General features: G+C 46.7%; 1 protein-coding gene and 2 long non-coding RNA genes across 18 annotated transcripts in view; 1 reads left to right on the forward strand and 2 right to left on the reverse strand.

Annotated features, from left to right (window-relative positions):
* LOC114593475 (uncharacterized) overlaps positions 1-4,840 on the reverse strand; it is an 87,185-nt gene extending 82,345 nt beyond the window's left edge. For both annotated transcript variants that reach the window (XR_003705702.2, XR_003705701.2), the window contains exons 1-2: positions 4,657-4,840; positions 4,143-4,515 (exon numbers count right to left, since the gene is read on the reverse strand). This is a non-coding gene — a long non-coding RNA (uncharacterized LOC114593475). The remainder of the gene's footprint in view (positions 1-4,142; positions 4,516-4,656) is intronic.
* A 4,226-nt stretch (positions 4,841-9,066) lies between these two features.
* On the forward strand, positions 9,067-19,845 carry LOC144327321 (uncharacterized). The gene is made up of 2 exons (XR_013392393.1): positions 9,067-11,722; positions 15,016-19,845. It is a non-coding gene; the product is annotated as an uncharacterized LOC144327321 (long non-coding RNA).
* Positions 18,703-20,439, reverse strand: part of MEIS2 (Meis homeobox 2) — a 230,236-nt gene continuing 228,499 nt past the window's right edge. For 8 of the 15 annotated variants that reach the window (XM_028721686.2, XM_028721697.2, XM_028721702.2 and 5 more), the window contains one exon: positions 18,703-20,124. In XM_028721686.2, the coding sequence (XP_028577519.1) occupies positions 19,838-20,124 (287 nt within the window). In that variant the 3' untranslated portion in view covers positions 18,703-19,837. The remainder of the gene's footprint in view (positions 20,125-20,439) is intronic. The other 7 variants (XM_028721723.2, XM_028721726.2, XM_028721727.2 and 4 more) reach the window with 1 other exon arrangement.

Here is a 20,439-nt window from a genome sequence, read left to right on the forward strand (position 1 = left end):
AATCATCCCTAAGGGTACTGGCCACAATCCAATGCACTTTTATGCACATCACACAGTGAAATCCTATGCAACATTATTAAGGTGGTTTTTCCAATGGTTGTGTTCTGCTATTAGAAGACATGCAAAAGTTGTCAACAGGAGAGAGAAGAAAGTGTGTGTGTGTGTGTGCGTGCGCGCGCACGCACGCACGCACGCACGCACGCAATAGCACAGCCTGCTTCTTTGACTTAAAAGATGTGTGATATACCTAAATGGGCACTAATCCTTAGTTCCCATGCCCTACTGAACTAAGCCTAGGCATGCAAAACTAAAATAATCACGCATCCTTCCCCTGTTTATTTTTGTCTCCACTTCCTTTACTTCTTCTGTTGTTTCCTCTGAGTGAGACAATTTTTGGCAAGGCAAATTGCAGGTGTGTTAAGGGGGGTGGGCGGAAGCCCCTCCCTTGCCCTGCTAAGGTCACAATCAGGATTTGGGTGGGTGGGAGAGAGACCTCTCTCAATAAGGGATGAAGCCTCACCTGGACTCTGAAGATCCTAAAAGCATCACTCAAAAGTCAGACCTATTGGTTTAAATTTTGGGCTGACCAGCTTCCGTGTAGTTATTAACCTTCAGCCTTCCAGATGTTGTTGGACTGCAACTCTCATCCTCCCTGACCATTGGCCCTGCTGGCTGGGGCTGATGGGACTTGCAGTTCCACAACCTCTGGAGGGCCACAGATTCCCCATTCCTGCCAATGCCATTGAAAGTAATCATTGGACTCCATCATCATCATTATTTATTATTTCTACCCTGCCCATCTGGCTGGGTTTCCCCAGCCACTCTGGGCGGCTCCCAACTGAATATTAAAAATAGAATCAAACATTAAAAACTTCCCTAAATAGGGCTGCCTTCAAATGTCTAGAAGATAGTCAGATAGAGCAGTGTTTCCCAACCTTGGGCCTCCAGCTGTTTTTGAACTACAATTCCCATCATCCCTGACCACTGGTCTTTCTAGCTAGGGATGATGGGAGTTGTAGTCCAAAAACAGCTGGAGGCCCAAGGTTGGGAAACACTGAGATAGAGGTCAGATAGTTGTTTATTTCCTTGACGTCTAATGGGAGGGCTTTCCACAGGGTGAGCGCCACAACCGAGAAGGCCATCTGCCTGGTTCCCTGTAATCTCACTTCTCGCAGTGAGGGAACCGCCAGAAGACCCTTGGAGCTGGACCTCAGTGTCCAGGCTGAACGATGGAGGTGGAGACGCTCCTTCAGATATACTGGACCAAGGTCATTTAGGGCTTTAAAGGTCAGCACCAACACTTTGAATTGTGCTCGGAAATGTACTGGGAGCCAATGTAGGTCTTTCAAGACCAGTGTTATGTGGTCTCAGCGACCACTCCCAGTCACTAGTCTAGCTGCCACATTCTGGATTAGTTGTAGTTTCCAGGTCACTTTCAAAGGTAGCCCCACGCAGAGCGCATTGCAGTAGTCCAAGCGGAAGATAACTAGAGCATGCACCACTCTGGTGAGGCAGTCTGCAGGCAAGTAGGGTCTCAGCCTGCGTATCAGACGGAGCTGGTAGACAGCTGCCCTGGACACAGAATTGACCTGCGCCTCCATGGACAGCTGTGAGTCCAAAATGATTCCCAGGCTGTGCACCTGGTCCTTCAGGGGCACAGTTACCCCATTCAGGACCAGGGAGTCTTCCACACCTGCCCGCGTCCTGTCCCCCCAAAACAGTACTTCAACCTCAATAATCTCTGAGTTGGTTTCAGCCCCAAAGACTTCTTATTGGCTTTATCTGTCTACAATGGGAAAGGATTCAAGAGACCAGGACAGGCGACCTGCTCCTGCCCTGTTGAAGGAAGCAGCTTCCTGGCCGGTTTTATGAAACCAGTGGAACGGATCGCGGTTCCTCATTGGCTCCTCCTGCAGATGCAGCAATGCAAGAAGGAGACTAGGCGGCTGAAAATACGAGGCGGGTTTTAGACCTACGATCGGTGGCTGGTGAGACAGACTCTCCTGCAAAAGTTGCGCTTCTTGCCCCTTCAGGTGAACACTGAGCACAACACCAGGCGGCTCCGAAATCACGTCTCTCACCCCCCCCTCCCACAAAAATATACTGTCCGATCTCAGTCATTCCTGCAGCATTTTTATATCACCCAACGTGCTTTATACATTTTCACAATATTCCCATTCTAAAGAAGCACAACTGAGGCCAAGCACAACGCGCCCGGGCCCCTTTGCAGTCCTAACCCATCTTGCTAAGGCGGCTAAAGTTTTGACACACACATAGCCAACTTGTTCCAGAAAGCATTTTAAGAGAGTGTTTGGTTTTATGATACATTTTAATGTAATATTTTCTGTGGATTGGTTTTATGCACACCGCTTAGAAGAGCAAACGAGTAAGCTGTATATAAATGTCTTGAATGAATGAATGAATGAATGAATGAATGAATGAATGAGTACAGTCCAAATGATTTCACTGGGACTCCAAGAAAGCTCCCCTTTGCTTCAGCCCTTTGTATGCGCACTTACTCGGGAGTAAAGCCCAAGTAGACCTCAGTGAGACTTAGTAAACAGGCGGCTTAGAGGGCGATTCCGGCCTGGCCAAAAGGTATTTGAACGTATGTTCAAATTCAGCGTCCTGGTCTGGCCTCTGGAACAAAAGTTGGACTTGAACCGGGCGGGGAGCGTTGGCTACAGTGTGTATATTTAGGGGTCGCTTTTCCTCCGCCCGTCCTCCGCGCTTGTCATATGGGGGCACTTAACCACAGCAGCAAGGAGACTTCGTTGCCCGTTTGATCTCCCATCAGGTTTTGTGCCCTAGCCAGAGTTTCACATTCAGCTGCCAGGCTCCAGCAAACGTTGCTGAGGTCACGCCTTTCCACTTGATTTATGTTGAGTGCTCCAGCAGCAACCAGGATGTGGGTTTCTTGCCTTCCCATTATCTCTAATTGCCACCTTGTTAACTCGGTGAGCGCTCCAGGGTACCTCCTCGTCTCATCGAGCGCGTACGAAACCAGCCCCGCCGCCACCTTCCCACTCCACCGCTGGCAAGCAACTGGCCCTCGGCCCCCTCGGAGCGCTTCGGCGGCCACTTGGCAGGATGAGGCCTCCCAGCCTCCGAGAGGGAATAGCCACTGAAGGCGTTACGTGGAAGGCGAGCCACTCAAACCAACAAACCAACCCGCCCGGACCCGTCACCAAGAAATAAGGGGTCCCGTACAGATTTGCAGTCCCCAAAAAAGGAAGCGCGCTCCAAAAGGGATGGAGAGGGAGAAATGGACCCCTACGTTGGCGGTCCTAAGCGAGAGCCCGGGATTAAGCCTTTGCCCTGCTGCAGCCAGGGAAGGAGCCCTGTGGATCTTGCTGGTGGCTTTGCTGATCAGGAAGTCCTGATCAAGCGCCTCGAGGAAGCGCCTCGAGGAAGGCGGCGCAGAGAGCTGGCGAGCAATCCAGGCGAGGCGCGGGCGGCCTTGCGCTTTTACGCACGCCGGCCGGCCGGCCTGCCATCCTGCCTGCTCGCTTTGGGGACGCGACCGGCGCAGCCTCTCGCTCTCAGACCCGCCGGGCTCCCCTCCCCGTCTAACATGCAGCCCCGGCTCCGCGGATCTGGAGCGGGCCGAGTCGGGTTTCCACTCGCGAGACCCGGCGGCGCTTCCTCAGGGAAGTGAGGCGGAGAGTTTCTTGGGCAGCTCCGAAGCCAGCCGCTCCGGCGTGAACTCGCGCCGCCAAGTTTCTGCTCTCGCCAGCGAGCTTTTAGCAAGGTGCCATTTGACCTCGCCAGCCATTTTTCCCGAACCTGTCGGTGGAAAAGGCAGCCAGGTTAACCCTTTCCTGCCACGCCCTCGTGGGGCTCCTCTTCGCCGAGTCTCGTGCCTTTCACGGAGCACGAGGGGGCTGGGGAATCTCCTAGGAAGCGCAGCGTGGGCGGGCGGCGAGGGACTGGGGAGGACCCCCCCCCCCAGCCAAGACCTTAATTTTGTCAAGTGAAGGTGACAGCAGGAAGAAGCTTCCGAGGAGGCAAACTCTGCTTCTTTAAGTCACTCCCGCCCCCCCCCCCCGCAGCGCTTTGACAAGAGAAGAATGTGGCCCGCTGACGTCAGGTGTTTGCCCATTCTTTTGTTCGGTTAAAAATAGTTTCGTGTGACAGCTTACCTGAGATGCGTGTCCGACCGTGTAGGATGCAAAGCAGAATTTGCCAGGGGAGGGATCGGTAATTCCAGATCTAGGATCGCGATGTATTGAATGAATGAACAGCAAAAGGAACAGGATTCCCCTCTGCACACCCGCAAACACAGAGTTAAGCGCGCTAAAACCCAATGAAGTCTATGGGTTTAGACGAGCCGATGGCAACCTTAATGTTTTGGTAACTTGGTTGGCTAATGTTAGATTACCAAAAAGCAAACTATTAGCAGGCTCTTCAAAAATCGCAGCCTATCCCCACCATCGCTGTAGTGATAGGGGTGTTGTTGAGGGACGGCTAGACGACAGCTATTCTTCAGGTTACTCCTCTCACGATCTTTCCTTTCTTTTTTGCACAGGTATTTTTTTTTTGGGGGGGGGGGAGAAAACAAATATATTGTGTCAACAGGAATGCAAGGAAATATATAACCTGATTAGCAAAGCAGTTAATCAGAAGCATTTGTTTTAAGCCGTTTTGGCACTTTACCTGGTGCCAAGCCTTCAATTGTAAATGTTGATTGTAATGAGTTTTCAAATCGGTTCAAACCCGAATCTATCAGTTGAGCAAAACTGCTGAAATCCAAGCATTCAGGAATAACCAGTTTGTGAAACTGAATCTTGGTGGCATTTTAAGGAAGAGATGTTCTAGTCAGTGTGCTGTATTTGTATACACAAAATACAGCACGATTCTCCAGATACTTGTCCTCCAGGAACGCCCAGAAAGGAGTGAGAATCGCTGTCTGTCCTGCTGGGTGGGTGTCTGTAGGTGTCTCTGTCTGTGTAGGAAGACGGGCCGATGTATAACGCTCTTGTTTTGTGCACAAGAGACGCGCCACAGGAGATGCCCTACAATATGCATGCCATGTGAGGAAGTCTGCTCATCTCCCCCAGATTTCCCATGCATATAAATGGGACTTAAATCATGGTTTAATTTGTTTCGGGGTTCACCAGAATTCAGTCACCAAATCAGCCCCCTCCCTCCTAATATCAAGACAGCTGCGGGGCATATGAAATGTTAGTTTTGGAAGGAGGAAAGAGGGGCGAGGGGCGTGCCTCTGAGAGGGTGCAGGGTGCGATTCCCACGCTTTTAGGTTCGGGAAAAGGCGGTTTCGGGATGGAGCGCGTTCCTCCCGCGACTCTTGAGCCCCGGCACCTGTCTCTTGAGAAACAGCGCGCGCTCTCTGGACTATCTTTCCAGAGGCGGTGCTTGAAGCACTACCTGCCCAAGCCCCGTCGCCAAGAGCTCGAGAGTGGGCTCTGCTTTCTGGGACTGGGGCTCCGCTTAGACGGCGCGTTCCTCGAGTCCCCTTCCTTCGAGCCACCGGGGCAGGATCTGCCCCTGCAGCGCCTCGGAATGGAAGAGCTGCCGTCTGGGGCAGCCGCCGGTTGCGCTTTCGTTCTCCCTGGTTTGTTGGTGAGGGGAGAATTTCGCAGGCTCCTGGAAGGGGAGTCCCGCCCGGCGTTTTTTCCCCTTTTCTTTTTTTTAGGAGGGGCACTGGGGCGGCCTCCTTCCCTCTCCCGCAGGGGCTTCCCAGGGGGACAGGTCTGGTCTAGCTCAGAGAGCTCCCCCCTCTGCAGTCCCTGGCTGGGGTCAGCGGAGGGGCAGCGCAGGGAATGGGCGCTACAGCCGCCTCCTCTCCGCCCTGCGCCGCCAGCGCCTGCCTGGCCGGGGGAGCTTGGCTGTGGCTGTAGGCGCGGGTGCCTCTTTCGTGGGAAGCGCCTTGCGGTTCGTTCCAGCATCCCAAAGCACCGAGGAGCCAGCCTTTCTCCTGCCCCCCCCCCCTCAACCCACTGGAGCCCCGTGGCGGCTGCCGTCGTATCTCTCTAGCATCTCAGCTGCAGCCAGAAGCAGGAAAATAAAACTGCAAAGCAAATGTTTGCGTTTCTTTTTGTGACTTTAAGCCCGATCCCTTTCCCATCCTTTCAACATTCCGGAGATATTGGAAACCTTTCATTCTCTCGCTTCGGAGGACCCACGTGCTGCTCACCTACGTGCCTTTCCTTAGGAGGAAATCCCGGGCTTACTTCCGAGTAAACATGGTTAGGGCTCAGGCTGCTAAAGTACTAAGAAACATTTTTTTTAAATCCATTTTAACCTTAAGACAATTAAAAAGAAGTCGTCTTGCAGCACTAGTCCATGCACGTTTACGCGGAAGTAAGCCCTACTTATTGGAGGTTTACTCCCACGTATCATAGATTTTGTCTCAGTCAAACGCAAAGGTCGCTCCAAGGACCATTTCCAGTTCAAAATCCAGGCTGGCAAGAATTCTCTTTGAATCTGTGCTTCAGCGACCGCCGCGTTTTCGCATTTAAGTTCCAGTCCTGTTTTATTTTCCAGGTCTTTAAACATAAATGGCTAGATTTGAAAATACTGTTTACAAATAAAAAGAAGACTTGGGATTTAAAAGGTGTTCGGTGAAATAGTTGCCCACTATATTTATTTTCTTTTGTGAGATATTCAAATCCCGAAAAATGCTACCCAAACTGGTTTTTGCCCGTAACATCTGTAATTCCACAATTGTATTGGTATATATTAGTCAAAGTCCTACAAATAAATTATTTTGGGAGAAGAAAACAAAGTCGGAAAAAGGTAACGGATTTCTTGTAATATATATATATCTATCTAATATTACTACTATTTTCTCATCGAAGAGATCCGATTCTTTTTGTTTTGTTTTGTTTTAATGAACAGCCAGGGAAATAAAAGTATTGCCTCCCCTCCCCCTTTGAAGTTACCTTTTCGTGGCTGCTTCGTTGCGTGGGGGGCCAGCGCTGTTTATCTGCCCCACGCCCACCCAATATTCCATCAATCCAGAAATCAAGTCAGGGAACTTTTCCATATTTATTTATTTGTGTTGTTGCAAAAGGATTCGCCTCAATTGTTCTCTTTTTTTCCCCTGGCATATTCCTTTCTTTCTTCCCTTTTCTCCGGTTACATTTGGCCCGCTTGCATATTTTTTTAAAAAAAAGCAATTGGAGATGAACATGCTTTGCAATTCTACCCCCCCCCCCCTTATTTCCCATCATAATCTTCAACTGGTTTAAGATTAATGCTAGGAGGTGTCTTAAGAAGGAATGGCGCGTCTCCTCTCCAAAGACCATCACTGGGATCATTTACTTAAGATGTTGACAAGACTGTCAGGAAGTCTATCTCTCCCCCCCCCCCCTTTTATTTTATTTTTTTACTAAGCTGAGCCGTGGCACACTGTAGTGAGCATTTGATTTTTTAAAAGTAAGGTACATTAATTTCATGAGCGCCTTCTCATAAATATTGTTGTTTGCTCTGTCCCTCTGCCTGGCAGAAAAGGTTTGTGGGGTGGGGGTGGATTTGCAATGGAAATCATGCCTTTGTTTCAGGGGGGGGGGAGCATGCGCTTTGCTGCTCAGATAAATTCCTCCACTCCTCCCATATATTCTTGACAAGAAAAATAAAACCAGAAGGCGCCTCCTGCCCGGCTTCAGCCGGGTCCCCCCCACCCCTGCCAGGTCTTCTCGCTGTGCTTTGTTGTCTCTCTGTCTCTCTTTATACCCTGAAACCTACTAAACTTGCCGGTTCTGCTCCTAAAGCAGACAAAATAACCCTTTTTAAACTATAAATATTTAACTGTACCTGAGTTTATACAGTGGCCCGGGTGCCTCTTTAAACGCCGGTGATTTATGCTTTTATTTGTGCCTTTAAAACTGTTTTGCTTGCCTTACATGATCTCTCCTTTTTTTCCAGGTGGGCTGCTCCAGCCCTCCTTCCTTCCTTCCTTCCTTCCTTCCTTCCTTCCTTCCTTCCTTCCTTCCTTCCTTCCTTCGAGCCGCAGCATCTCGAGACAGGGGACAAGATGAGCAGGGAAAATGCGCTTTTATAAGGGCGTGCTATTATTTATTTAAAGGAGGGTCTTCTGGTGTTCAGACCCAACCGAGGATTTTTGGACTACACAGAGATCCTCGGTCTTAAAACCTGCGTTGAAAGAGCGACGGAAGCACCAAGAGGCTGTTGTTGATGAGTTTATAATCCGGATCCCCTTTCCATCTTGCAGGTCGGTTTCTTCTAAGTGCCCAGGAGAGATCAGGAGTGCGGCCCACCACCGGCTTAAGCTGAGACCTGGGGGTCGCTTCCTCCCATTTACACGCGCCAACTTCTTTGGGACTAGACCCTTTAATTCTGAAACATATTTTCCCCCCTCTGAAGCAGATCGCATAAATGTCACACTCCTGAGTAACTGCAATTCGATGCAGAGTGAAAATCACATCAAGTTGTTGAGCTCGGCGGGATTACTTGACTGGTGTGAATCGTAAAACACTACTTTCGGACACTTAAGTGAAAGCAGGTCGTGAGGCTTCGCTCAACAACAGGATGTGCGTTGCGGATTTCACCCGCTGTCCGTTTTGCTGTTAGATGAGCCTCATCCACAGCGATAGGAGGGGAAAAGCCGTCCTAGGAATGCCTTGTGCTGCTCTTAACGCCATCCTAACCATGTTCCGTTTATCAAGGAGCTAAGGGGATTTCATTCTTAGTGAGAGCAGCCTTAATTTCACGTTTGCAAACTGTTATGTTTGCTAGAACAAATGGTTCCCCCCTTTTGCAATAAATACAATATAACTACATGTGCTGGGGGTGCAATCCTATGCACACTGACCTCAGTGCGACTTACTTTTGAGTAGGCATGTGGCGGATTGCACCTAATAAGGTTAAAGGGAAGTTTTCCTTCTGAACTCAGCGCTGCCATGGCTCCCTCTCCCTTTTAGATTCTGTTTCACTTTCCACGAGCTTCTATAATAAATACTCGCTTTGAGGGGGAAACTTGCAGGCTTGCTAGACCGGCATTCGAGAGATGAATTCAGGTGGCCGGTCGGGAAACTCTTTCCAAAGAAAGACAGCACTTCCGCGAGCTTACTCGCGTGTGTGACCCCTTCTGACACGTCGGGCACATGACGTTGCCAGCTCTCCCTTGCTTAACACATGCAGACTGCAACCCTAATGGGATCAGTCCCCATTTAAACCCGAGGGAAAGCCGGCACTGCCCGAGGATGTAACTAAAAGGTCACCCACCCACCGAAGGGACGACCTCCTTTATTTTGCTCAAGTCTCCGTTCATTTCCTCACTCACATTTGGACATGCACTGAAAAGCAAAACAGGACAACTTGCACTGTGCTACACGGTTTGCAAAGAGTTTGTAGGATTCCCACCCCACTACTGCTATGAGAATAAGCGAGTCCTACAGGGAAGAAAGCAGGTTTCGCCTTTCTTCCTCTCTCTGCTCACGCAGGAAATCCAGACAGGAAATCTCCTCTATGCGCGAGGCGGTGGGCTGGCGGGGAGAGGAGTGTGTTTGTGTGTGTGTATATTTATATATATGTATCATTGAGTGTGATGCTTCAGCCCAAATACTTTCTTGGTCCCTGAGCCAGCAGGGGGCGCTCTGACGTTGCGTCTCGCTGGCAAGAGTGAAGGAAAACGCTTTGCTTCTCCTGCGCGGAAAGAGGGGCGGGTGGGTCGGTGGTGGGGAAATCTCTCTTGCAGTTTCCAAGCCCTACTAGGGTTACAGTTCTTGTAACCAAATCTTGCCTCCGCCGGGTGTTTCTCACACCCGTTGGCGAAAGGTAGAGGCACCAAAATGCACATCAGCTGTAGCTCCTCTGTACTTTGCCGGCGCTCAATGGATACGTTCCTCTTTCTCTTCCCGCCCCCCCCCCCCGCCCCTCTGTATACCATACATTATGCAACTTATTAAATCCAACGATAAATTGTCAACATTTTTTTCGCCTGTTAGTTCCGCTGATCCAAGCAGGATTTATTTTCAGATCTAAGGTCCCGGAGCTATAATACGTGATTTCTTTTCCTTAAATAAAATTGGTCAAATGTTGACAACCTTTAAGCCAATATAACACTCAAGATTACTGATGGGAAACTAATGAGAAAATATCAGATCGTCCGGCCTGGGGGCTCCTAATTAAATCTTAGCTGATTGAAAAATAAAAGCGAGCTTTTAAAAAAAAGGAGGGGAGGGGGCTTTGAGCAAGCTTCAGGCTTAAGTTTAGCTACGTTTTTACTTATTTTAACACCTCCTCCTCCGCCCCGCCCCACTGAAGTCCACTTTCCTCTTTTTCTAGCCCCCCACTTAAACAAAAAACACCCTTAACATGATTTCTGTGGCTATTTCGAGACATTCGATTAGGAATTATTATCACTCCTCCCCCCAGTAAATATTAAGGCCTTTAAGCGACGTGATTTAACTAATTAGAAAATTTACATCATTAAGTCTCAGAGAAAGACAAGAGAGGGAGGGAGGAGAGAAAGGAGAGGGAAATCTGTCAGTCATTTTAAAGGAGACAGGCCCTATTGAAGTGTGAAGGAATCGGCTCTAATTCAAAAAGGCAATCGGGCAGAAAAAGCCCTCAACATTACCCTGCTAGTTATTAATCAGAAAGGGTCTCTCTCTCTCTCTCTCTCTCTCTCTCTCTCTCTCTCTCTCTCTCGCCCAGTAATGGCAAAACGGCGGCACATCGTTAGCTTCTCCCAACGCCTCAGCAGAGCTTCCATTCAAGCTTTTTTGCCACTGGCCCATGTCCCATATTGATAGCAAGTATTTGTCCATTCAAGGCTCATAGACTTGAAAATGTTTCTATGCTAGGGAACCAGGCCCCGGGGAAAAGGCGACGGGGCGGGCTCCCTTTTTCCCAGCCCATCAGGCACCATGTTTCCAAAAACCGGAATGGTCAAACTGTTCGCTCCTCTCTTTCCCCATTTTTATTTTTCCAGTTCCAATTGCGGTGGGAGAACGAGATCAAGCCCTTTTTGTTTCTTTAGCTCTGTGCACGCACGGCAGAAACCCCATTCCCACTTCTTCCTGGGACTTCCTTTCTCTTTTGAAAAGCAGCAAAACGGGGCTGGTGGCGCAACGTGGACTTCCAGGGAAAGGAAGAGGCGCTGCCCTGGGTCTCCGGCTGCCTGCTCGGGAGTGAGTCCCCTCGAAGTCAAGAGGGCTTCACCTCCGTGTTAAAAGGCGCAGAGATCGGCCAGCACGCCTATGGAGAGACCTGCGGAGATGAGGCGGATTAGCTGCGAGCTAAATTGTTTGCTCAGCGCCTCGCCAAACTCGGAGATGCCAAGAGGCGCTGCGCGCTCTTCTCCAGCAGCGCCGAGAAGTTGGCGAGGCAGGGACTTGGGCCTGTCTTAGCAGAAGGGCCGGGGAAGATTTGGGAAGAAGCGGGGACACCACCCGGCTCCCCCCTCCTGTTTCCAGATCGATACCTACGCAGCTGAAACCACAGCCCGCCTCTCCCTCTCTCCATGGAATGAATACTCAGGGCGCACATTTGGGGGAAACTAAAACCACGAAGCATATTCCCAAAGTGAGCTTCCGTCGCGAGCGCCAGTCCCCTCTGACTTTGTCCTTCAAAGCTGGACTGACAGCGCAAGCCGACACGTGTCTTCTCAGAAGTAAGCGTCACGGCCTGCTGGGGAACTTCCTCGTGAATAAGGGTGACTAGTATTGCAGCCTCAACTGGGAAGCGCAGCCTCTCCTACCATGGCCCTTCAAGGGCTGATTCTCAGGCCCAGGTATGTGACAGGTAAAAGGGGGGTGTGAGTGTGTGTTTGCTTGTGCAGTGGAGCACGCAAACGGGTCCCTGGGATCAATGGGATCTACCATCTCTTTCCCCCTTTAGAGGCAAGTCTAATGGATTTGCGTAGAACCTCTTGCCATCTCAACAAAGGCAGCGATGACCTTCTCACGGGGCCCCTAGTTTTGCCAAACAGCCCCTGCAAGTGACCGATCTTAAAGCGTGGCGAGGCACCCTGGGAGGAATAAGGCACCTACTCCAAGATACCCCGAGAGCCCTACTCAGAAGTAAGTCCTATTGACTTCCACTAGGCTTAACTCCAGGTTAATCCGGCTAGTGCTGCAGCCCAAGGCTGCGACGAAGCCTCCTTTACCTGGGAGGAAGCCTCACAGGATTCAACAGAACTTCCTTCTTGGCTTGGGCTGTCAGGGTCTCCATGCATGGAACCTCTTCCTTGTGGCAAGGAGCCCGGGCCCCTCTCCTCCCCCGTGGGCAGCTCCGGAAGAGGAGGAGGCCACCTGCAGCGATGGGGTTGCCCTCAACTCTTCCTTCCAGTGGCCCCGGAGCTTTCTAAGCCACCGAGTCTTCTGGAGAAGGAACCAAATGTGCCCATGTCACATCCACGTTTCCTTCCAGGTGGCTAAGCATTCAAGCTGCAGAGGAGGCAGGCACTACAATAACATTTCCGACGCCTTTTAACAAGCCGCAAGTAAAAACAACGGGCGCGCGCGCACACATAGACAAATCCGACTCCATTGAGTGAAATATTGATTCTCTTCTCAACCCACCCAGCCCCCAGCCGCCCCCCAACCCACGCAACCGCTGAACCGTAATTCATCTGTAAACTCATAACCGGATCTTAGCAGAAAGGAGAGGGGTGGTGGGGGTAAGAGAAAAAGTAAGGCTCCTCTCCTCTCACGTGATTAAAAAACAAAGCCGAGCCGAGCATGCAGACAACTGCAGAGATTTGCATCTCTCCAGCTCTCCCTTCATTTAGAAAACACGCCGTTTGAAAGCCCAAGTCCAACAATGGCAGACTCTGGAGTGAAAGCGGGTCAGGCAGCCTCGCGGGTCCCCTCTCAGACATGTGGATATACTTTTGGCCAGGGAAGCAATTAAGGTCACTACATTTGCACCAAACGGTTTCTACACACACACGCGCACGCAAAAAATATAACTTAAAGAGAAACAAAACACCCCGTTGTATGAGGGGCTGGTTTTTTTCTTTTTCTTTTTCACGTTTTAGCAAACGTTCATTGGTAAAGAGAAAAGGCATGAGAGAGAGAGAGAGAGGAATTCTTCGCCTTCCCATCTGATTTCTCTCTCTTTTTGTATTATAAGCGAGAGCAAAGAAGTTTTTGTTTGGTGGGTTTTCATTGATCAGTCACTCTGAGCTAATGTAATTATCCTCATCAATAGAAGGCTGCAGAGAGAATCATTATGTGGGTGACATTGATAAATGATCACCCAAGAGCTGCCTTTTCTCTTGGGCACCTCCACATCTGACCCTCCCACATCTACGAGGTAGCCATAGAAACACCTTGAGCGCCTCTAACGCGAACTGCGGCGAGGAGGAAGACGCAACCGAGCAAAGATACAACTTGCACGTTTGCCTTCCAACTCACTAAAATCTCCTCGCTTTTTTTCCTTCCTTAAGTCTCTCCTTCTCTCTTTCTCCCTGTGTGTCTCTCCTCCTCTCTTTCCAGCATCTCAGGAGCCCTCGTACCTCATAGCTATTGAGGAAAACACATCCAAGTGGCTTTGTCCTCAAGGAGTTAAATAACGAGGTTGCCTGCACTCGAGGGCGACGTTGCTTTTCTCTAAGTAATTGCGTGTAATGCAAAACCCATTAGTTCGAGAGAGGCGTTCTTTTAAGTTGCGCCATTGCACAATATACAGCGTCTCCCATCCAGCAAATAACTCAGCGGGCGAAGCTCTTTGCAAAGTGCCTCAACCTGAAATCATCATCACCATTATGATTACAGCGACAAGGACTTTTGTATTTATTTCCTAAGTAAGATACAAAAAGAAAACCGCTCTAATCCTCTGAGTGCTTTATTTAAGCAAATAAGAAAATACGGCGAGAGGTAATTGATTCATAATGGCGAGGCTGCGAAGAGGGTGGAGGTGTTTGTTTATTTGATTCCTAAAGCAGCCGGAGGAGGAGGAGGAGGACGGGGAGGGGGAGGAGGAGGAGGGGGCAGCCTGAGCTGGGTCATCCATCATGACTGTGGCAGGGACCCTGCCCAGGAGCCAGCTCCCTTCTGTCTCTCTCTTCTCCCAAACTATTAATATGAAAATCTGCCTTCCTAACCCCTCCCCCCACCCTGGGTCCCCCTCTTATCCAGTTCAAGGGGGCAGCCGGCTTCCCCTCTGCTTCCATTAACAACTTAGCCAGAGGAAGGGGGCAGGGAAGAAAGTTCCAAAGCTTGCTTGCTTTCTTTCTTTCTTTCTTTCTTTCTTTCTTTCTTTCTTTCTTTCTTTCTTTCTTTCTTTCTTTCTTTCTATCTATCTATCTTTCTTTCTTTCCTCCTTTCTTTTTCTTTCCTCCTTTCTTTCTTCTCTCTCTCTTTCCAGAAGTAGTCTATTGCCAAACTGAAAACCCGAACTGCGCTTCCTTGGGAGTAACAGCCATTCAATTCAAGGGGGCTTAGCATGCACAAGGTGCTAATCAATAAACAAGAATAGCTATTTTAAAAGCAAAACACCCTGTGCTAGTTAAGTGTCCACATTTCTGGTTAACTGAATGCCGAGGTAAACACGGACTCCCCAAAACAACTTCAGTGCCCCTCCAACACAGCATGCCACCTGGGATAGCCTTTCTTGTGGCTCCCCATAAATTTTTATCCCACAAAAAGAGGAGGAAATAGAATGAGTTCCATTTCACAGAGGCACTGAAGCAGCTTTCCTCCCCCGAATCAATTTTTTTTAAAAAAATCTTTTCTTATATCTGGACCAGGGCTTAAATAGACACTTTCACCCCTCGCAACATGCAGGTTACTTCTTCCATGTTAATATTCACGTGTGGCACAGACAAATCCACCAGCTCAAAACCAACGACGACCCCATAATTCTGAATCCTGTGCACATTTACTTGCAGGCAAGTCCCACAGAGTTCAACATCATCTTAGTTAGGCTTGCATAGGATTGCACCCTTAGTGTCTCTTGTTAAATTAAGAGTGTGTGTGTGTGTGTGTGTGTGTGTGTGTGTGTGTGTGTGTGGACCTACAGAGAAGGAGCTGAAGTTGGGTGGTGGTGGTTGTTGTTTAATGGCCATTTTGCAACTTTTAGGTGCAGCTGCGTCAGACACCCCACACGTGTTGAAGAGTCTCCTACAAACCACTCTGCTTCTCCTTTCGACATTAGAATAAGGTTACCAGACATCCCCGTTTCCCGGGGACAGTCCCCGGATTTACAAATCAGTCCCCATACAAAATCCATTGAAGTTGAAAAAATGTTCCCGGATTCATTGAAAAAAATCTGGTAACCTTACATTAGAAGCCAGCAAAGGGCCGCCAAGATGAACGGTCTGCTCTGCTCTCCTTCAGTAACAAAGGACAGATCAATCTCAAACATTTTTGATTTACTAGGATTACAAATTCCTCCTCAATTTGTTCAGGGAAATGGAAATTTGGGGTTTCCCCCGTTACCTCTAAACAAGAGGTGTTTTTCTATTACCCTTTGTTCCCCAGAACATAAGCAATTTTAGTCAGACTACAGTATTTCCTTTAACACCATGTCGCTGTCAAAACACTATTCCCATTTTCTTTCACTTTTGACAGCTGAGCATTTCTTAAATACACCCAAATCGGAACCCCTCATACTAAACAGTAAACCTCAAACTGGAGCAATCTCCTCCCATTGTATTGCAGTAAGGATTTTAGCAATATAGATCAAGCAGAATAGAGCCCAGAGAAGGAAAAGTCATACAGCAGTAGGGACGGGGTGGGGTGGGGGTGGGAACAGTTCTTTTCAAAAATACCCATCTAGCAGGCAGAGCTGGACTCTTTGCCTCCCTTGCTCCCCAAAGCCTGTGTTTTCCCAAACATCAGAAAAAAGGCAGAAAATATTATTTAAAATGCTACCAGTTTTGCTTTGTTTTTGTAAATACAAGGACACGGGGGGCGGGGGTGTCTTGCTGACACCCAAATAATCCTATGCTTGAAAGCTCTTTTTCACAATAAACTGAGAGTTGCACAGATTTGGGAAGCTTGGAGGTTTCAGTTGGAACAAAAAAAAATTAAACCAAACGTTGACACCACCACTCCCTCAAACTTAAGACAAAGTGCTTAGAACAGAGCGATATCTCGGCTAACATTTCTTCTGTACCCCCCGCTTCTATTGCAAAAAGAGTCAAAATGTAAGAATGAAACATTAGATCTGCAGAGTCATTAACATGTTGAAGTTTCAAGTGCAGGTTTTTGCCAACGTATTTTAAATTGTGGGGAAGGCAGTGCCACTCAAAGCCTCTTCTGCTCAGGCCAGGCTTTAAGAAGTTTTGCTGCACCATCCAGATGGACACCAATTCTTGCTTTCATCTGTCCCCCTCGTGGGCTTCAACCTGCAGCATGACAAGTTGGCCTTGAGGGAATGGTATTTTGCAAAAGACTGCAATATTTGGAAACTGAATGGAAACTCAGCTCCATTCAGTTTGATGGACATTTCGTCATTGGGATGTAGATTGCCTCCAGCGAGTTCCCCAGCAAAACAGAAACATAACAATCAGTAATGAAAGAGGGTTGCATCATGACTTCACTTCCCCTAAGAATGAGTTGACATGGAGCTCTAGCATGTATATTCTGCTCATGGTGGATGGGGGAGAAACTAGAGCGCCTAGAATTATTTGAGAGGTGGGGGGTGGGAGAGGGGAATATGCTTTAAAGCTATAGCATGTATGCAGTCTAAGTCTTGATGGTCACATTTCTATGCAACAATAAACCAGGTTTTCTGGTTTATAGTGAATGAGCAGGACACTGGTACACATTGCCTTATCACAGCTCCCCTTGGCACAAGCAGGAAGAACCAGAATGTACTGACTTCATTAAGTCTATAGCTATAGTGGTTTGTTGCTTCCTAATAAGCCACAATCAGCAATCGAACAACAAACTATGGCTTCAGGTTCACTGGTGATAATGGCCTGTTAGGGAGCAACAAACTACAATTTCTGGTTTGCATAGAATGGGAAGTCAGGGTAGCCTGGTTTCTATGTTGCTCAAATCAGAGGAGGAGAAATTACTTCTGATGAAATAATCTGATGAAAATCTTTCTGATGTGTGAGCATAACTCAGCTCCCTTGAAAATGTACTCAGGACTGTAGCCTTTGTCAGAACCAAGGCTTATGCAAATAGGTCCTACTTCTATTTCCATCTACTGTAAAAAGGCGGGGGCAGGATGGATGGACAAAGCCTAGTGTGTATGAGAGAGAGCACTTGTGTGTACCTGAAGCTTGCTTTTGGCCAAGTTCAGATGATCATTTCTTTGGGGGGGGGGATTTTAATTTCTTTTTGTCTTGTTCTATTTTGATGTGCTTATTTGTTGGTCTTAAATTGTATTTTTATGCTGTCTGTTAATCAGTTTCATTCATACCTGGCCCTGAGATCTTTTGATTAAGGGGGTTAACAAACAGTTTAAATAAATAAATATTTTGGCTTATTTAGCTGAGATATGCACAAGCCTTTTACCTGTGTATGCAGTCTCTTTGCTCAGTCCCTTTGTGCAAGCTGTGATTAAGAAGCCTCTACAGTAGTTTTAACCCAATTCCCCCTTTTTGGTCAAACCAGGAGATTATGGTTACCAGGTTTGGAAGTAGTCAGAGCATTAAACCAATTTCAACCTGTGATTCAATATCCTGGCTTGTTCTGAAACTGGTAACCATAGTTTCCCAGTTTGAAAGAAACAGGAAAATATGGATAAGTAGCGACTTCCTTGTTTGGTTGCTGTGAGTTGCAAAGGGAGGAACAAGGAATTTATGTGCATGGAAGAGGAGAAGGTCTATACATATCACAGGTTAATAAAATAAGAAATTATTATACAAATGCACCATTCTAGCCCAGAAGAGAGTTTAACTTACCATCAGTAAAGAGTGAAAACTCAACCATCCCACTCCTCTCTTCCTTCCCAAGAATTTTGTTGTGAAACACACCTTATTCAATCAAACTAAACAATTATTTACAAATCAGTTCCTTATCTTCAGACCAGGTCTGCACCTTGAATGCACAACTTTTCTCTCAGTAATCTAATTTTCTTTCTTTCTGGGACAATAGAAGGAGATTTTGCAAGTAGAAGAGAAATAACAATGTTTGCATTTCTTGTCCACCCTACAAATACCCCACGAAAATCACCAGCATTTAAGTACTACAATATTGATTATATGTATCTATGGCTGCAATCCTAGGAGCAAGCCTCATTGTAAAACAGTGGAATATACTTCTGATATACATGCATAGGATTGAACTGTAAATATGAACAATCATATGGATATAGTAAATCTATGGCTAAGTTTCATTTTTGTTCAGTAGTTGATTATTATTTTTTAAAATCATTAAATAAAACAAAGTACTCAGGTAATGGTTTGTAGCTGATATATCAGTAGTTAGATCTCTTGCTAAGCTACCCCTAATATTAACAGGTTCATTATAAAATCCTGTCCACAGTCAAGCTCTACATTCAAGTCAGCATTGGGCTTGTTGAACTAAAACTCAATTGTTGAGTAGTATGGGATAGAAATGTAAATAAATATATACAGGCTTCCTTAACCACTTATAGGTAACACACAAACATTTTTAGCTCTAGACATTAAGCTTACACGTATGTCTGTTCACAGGCTAAGGCATTTATAAAATCACACGTTGCAATCTCTCTTAATCTTTGATGTGTTTTCTTTATATTATTATTGTTAACAAATACAAGTTTTTTATCTCTTCTCCCCAGGAAATAAGGTCTCCTTCTATTAATGATTAAAAACACAAAGGCCTAACAAAAAATCAAAAATGAAATATTTATTACCGCATTTTGTGACTTAACACCTTTTTCTTTAAAACATAACGTCACAGTCCTCATACAAGTATTTTAATGTAAATTTTGACAAAGCTTAAAGGTAACAGCATTTTTTTTCTAGTGAGGAACACGTGCTGAGAAAGGAAGAATTCATGGACATACAATACCAATTCCACAGCAGATCTGATACTAGCAAAAACATTCTTTTTTTTTCAATTGAGGTAAACACATAGAATATCTAACATGAAACAATTAATAGACCGAACTCTGTACGAAGTTTGTTACAGTATTCTCTTGCTTTTTCCCAAGCTCTGAGTTCATGGTAATGTTCTAGGTTTGGTGCAAAGACCATTAATATCTTCTTTTGTTGAGGAAAGCTGCCCAACCTTCCGATTTGTCTTGTCCCAAGCCAAGGGCTCAGAACTACTAGAAGAAGGCTCCTGCTCTGTCCTTTTAAATTTTCACCGGCAAGCTCTTTGAAAAAAAAGAGTCCAAAAATATCTTGGGCTTATGAAGCACAAACTATAAAAGATCTGTTTGAAACTAAAGGACACATTTATGAAGGAACAAAACCAGGGGATGACAAGGCCTTCTTGGAACTGTCTTCTGAGTGACGAGAGACCCAGCAAGACTTTAACTTCATCTCCAGGGTAATTCTTTTCTCACTGGCCAAAACAGGTCTGAAATATACTTTCGTCTTTCATGGATAGTGACTTCACTGCTGAACCAAAACAGTCATTCTTTTGGGAACAACACACATAGTGTGGAAAACAAGGATATTTTTTTTCTCCTTCTAAAACTATTTGAGGCAACATAACGGAGTGATCAACAGAAATATACAAGTTAACTTAGTTCCTATGTTTATATACTACAGTAGTTATAACTCTTGGAGTCTTTTTTCCCCCCAGAGGATCTTTACATGGACAATAGATTGTTTTCAGTGAGCCCATGATTTCACATTTGTGTTCTTGTTTCCATTGGTCCTCTGTTGTTGATGAAAAATGACAAAAGTAAAAAATAATCACAGCTGTCTGGAATTGTGTATTAAGTGTCAACATCTGGTCAAAGTTCAAAAGTCTTAAAATAGTTTTTTTTTCTTCCCTTGAGTTTCCTTATACTATTGGGCATGAATGTCCATAAGCTGTCCACCGACATTGGGGTCTACAGTATTTAACATGGTGGGGCTCTGTGCTGACATGGTCATTCCAGGATGGGTAGGGGGTCCTCCGTGCATCATCATGGCTGGGTGATGGGGGTGGCTTGGCAAATATGAATGGATAGGGGGTCCATGTCTTAATTGAGTAGGGTGTGGGGTCATCTGGGGAGGAGTGTAACTTGACTGTGTCATACTCATACCCATAGGACCACCCTGAGATATGTAGTCCCCTGGTATGCCTTGCAAACCTAGACAGAAAGGGAAACGAATTAGGTCAGATTCCTGAACATTTTTCCAGTTTCACCCTCCTAAAAAGAACTGAAAAAACAACAGACACTGCAAATACTCCGTCTAAATTTAGCTGTAGTTTCTTGCCAATGTTTACAGACTTTCAGATTCTAGTTTGCATTTGATCTGAACATTCAGTGGGATAATGCACATAGCTAAACTAAATATTGAGCACAACCAAGTGTCATCAAATGTAAGAATATTTTAAAAATACTAGTAACTGGATTTCTATCATAAATCTGATGTGGATGCATTCTGTAAGCAAAAACCTGTCA

This window comes from Podarcis muralis, chromosome 1, assembly GCF_964188315.1.
Source record: "Podarcis muralis chromosome 1, rPodMur119.hap1.1, whole genome shotgun sequence".
Classification (NCBI taxonomy): domain Eukaryota; kingdom Metazoa; phylum Chordata; class Lepidosauria; order Squamata; family Lacertidae; genus Podarcis; species Podarcis muralis.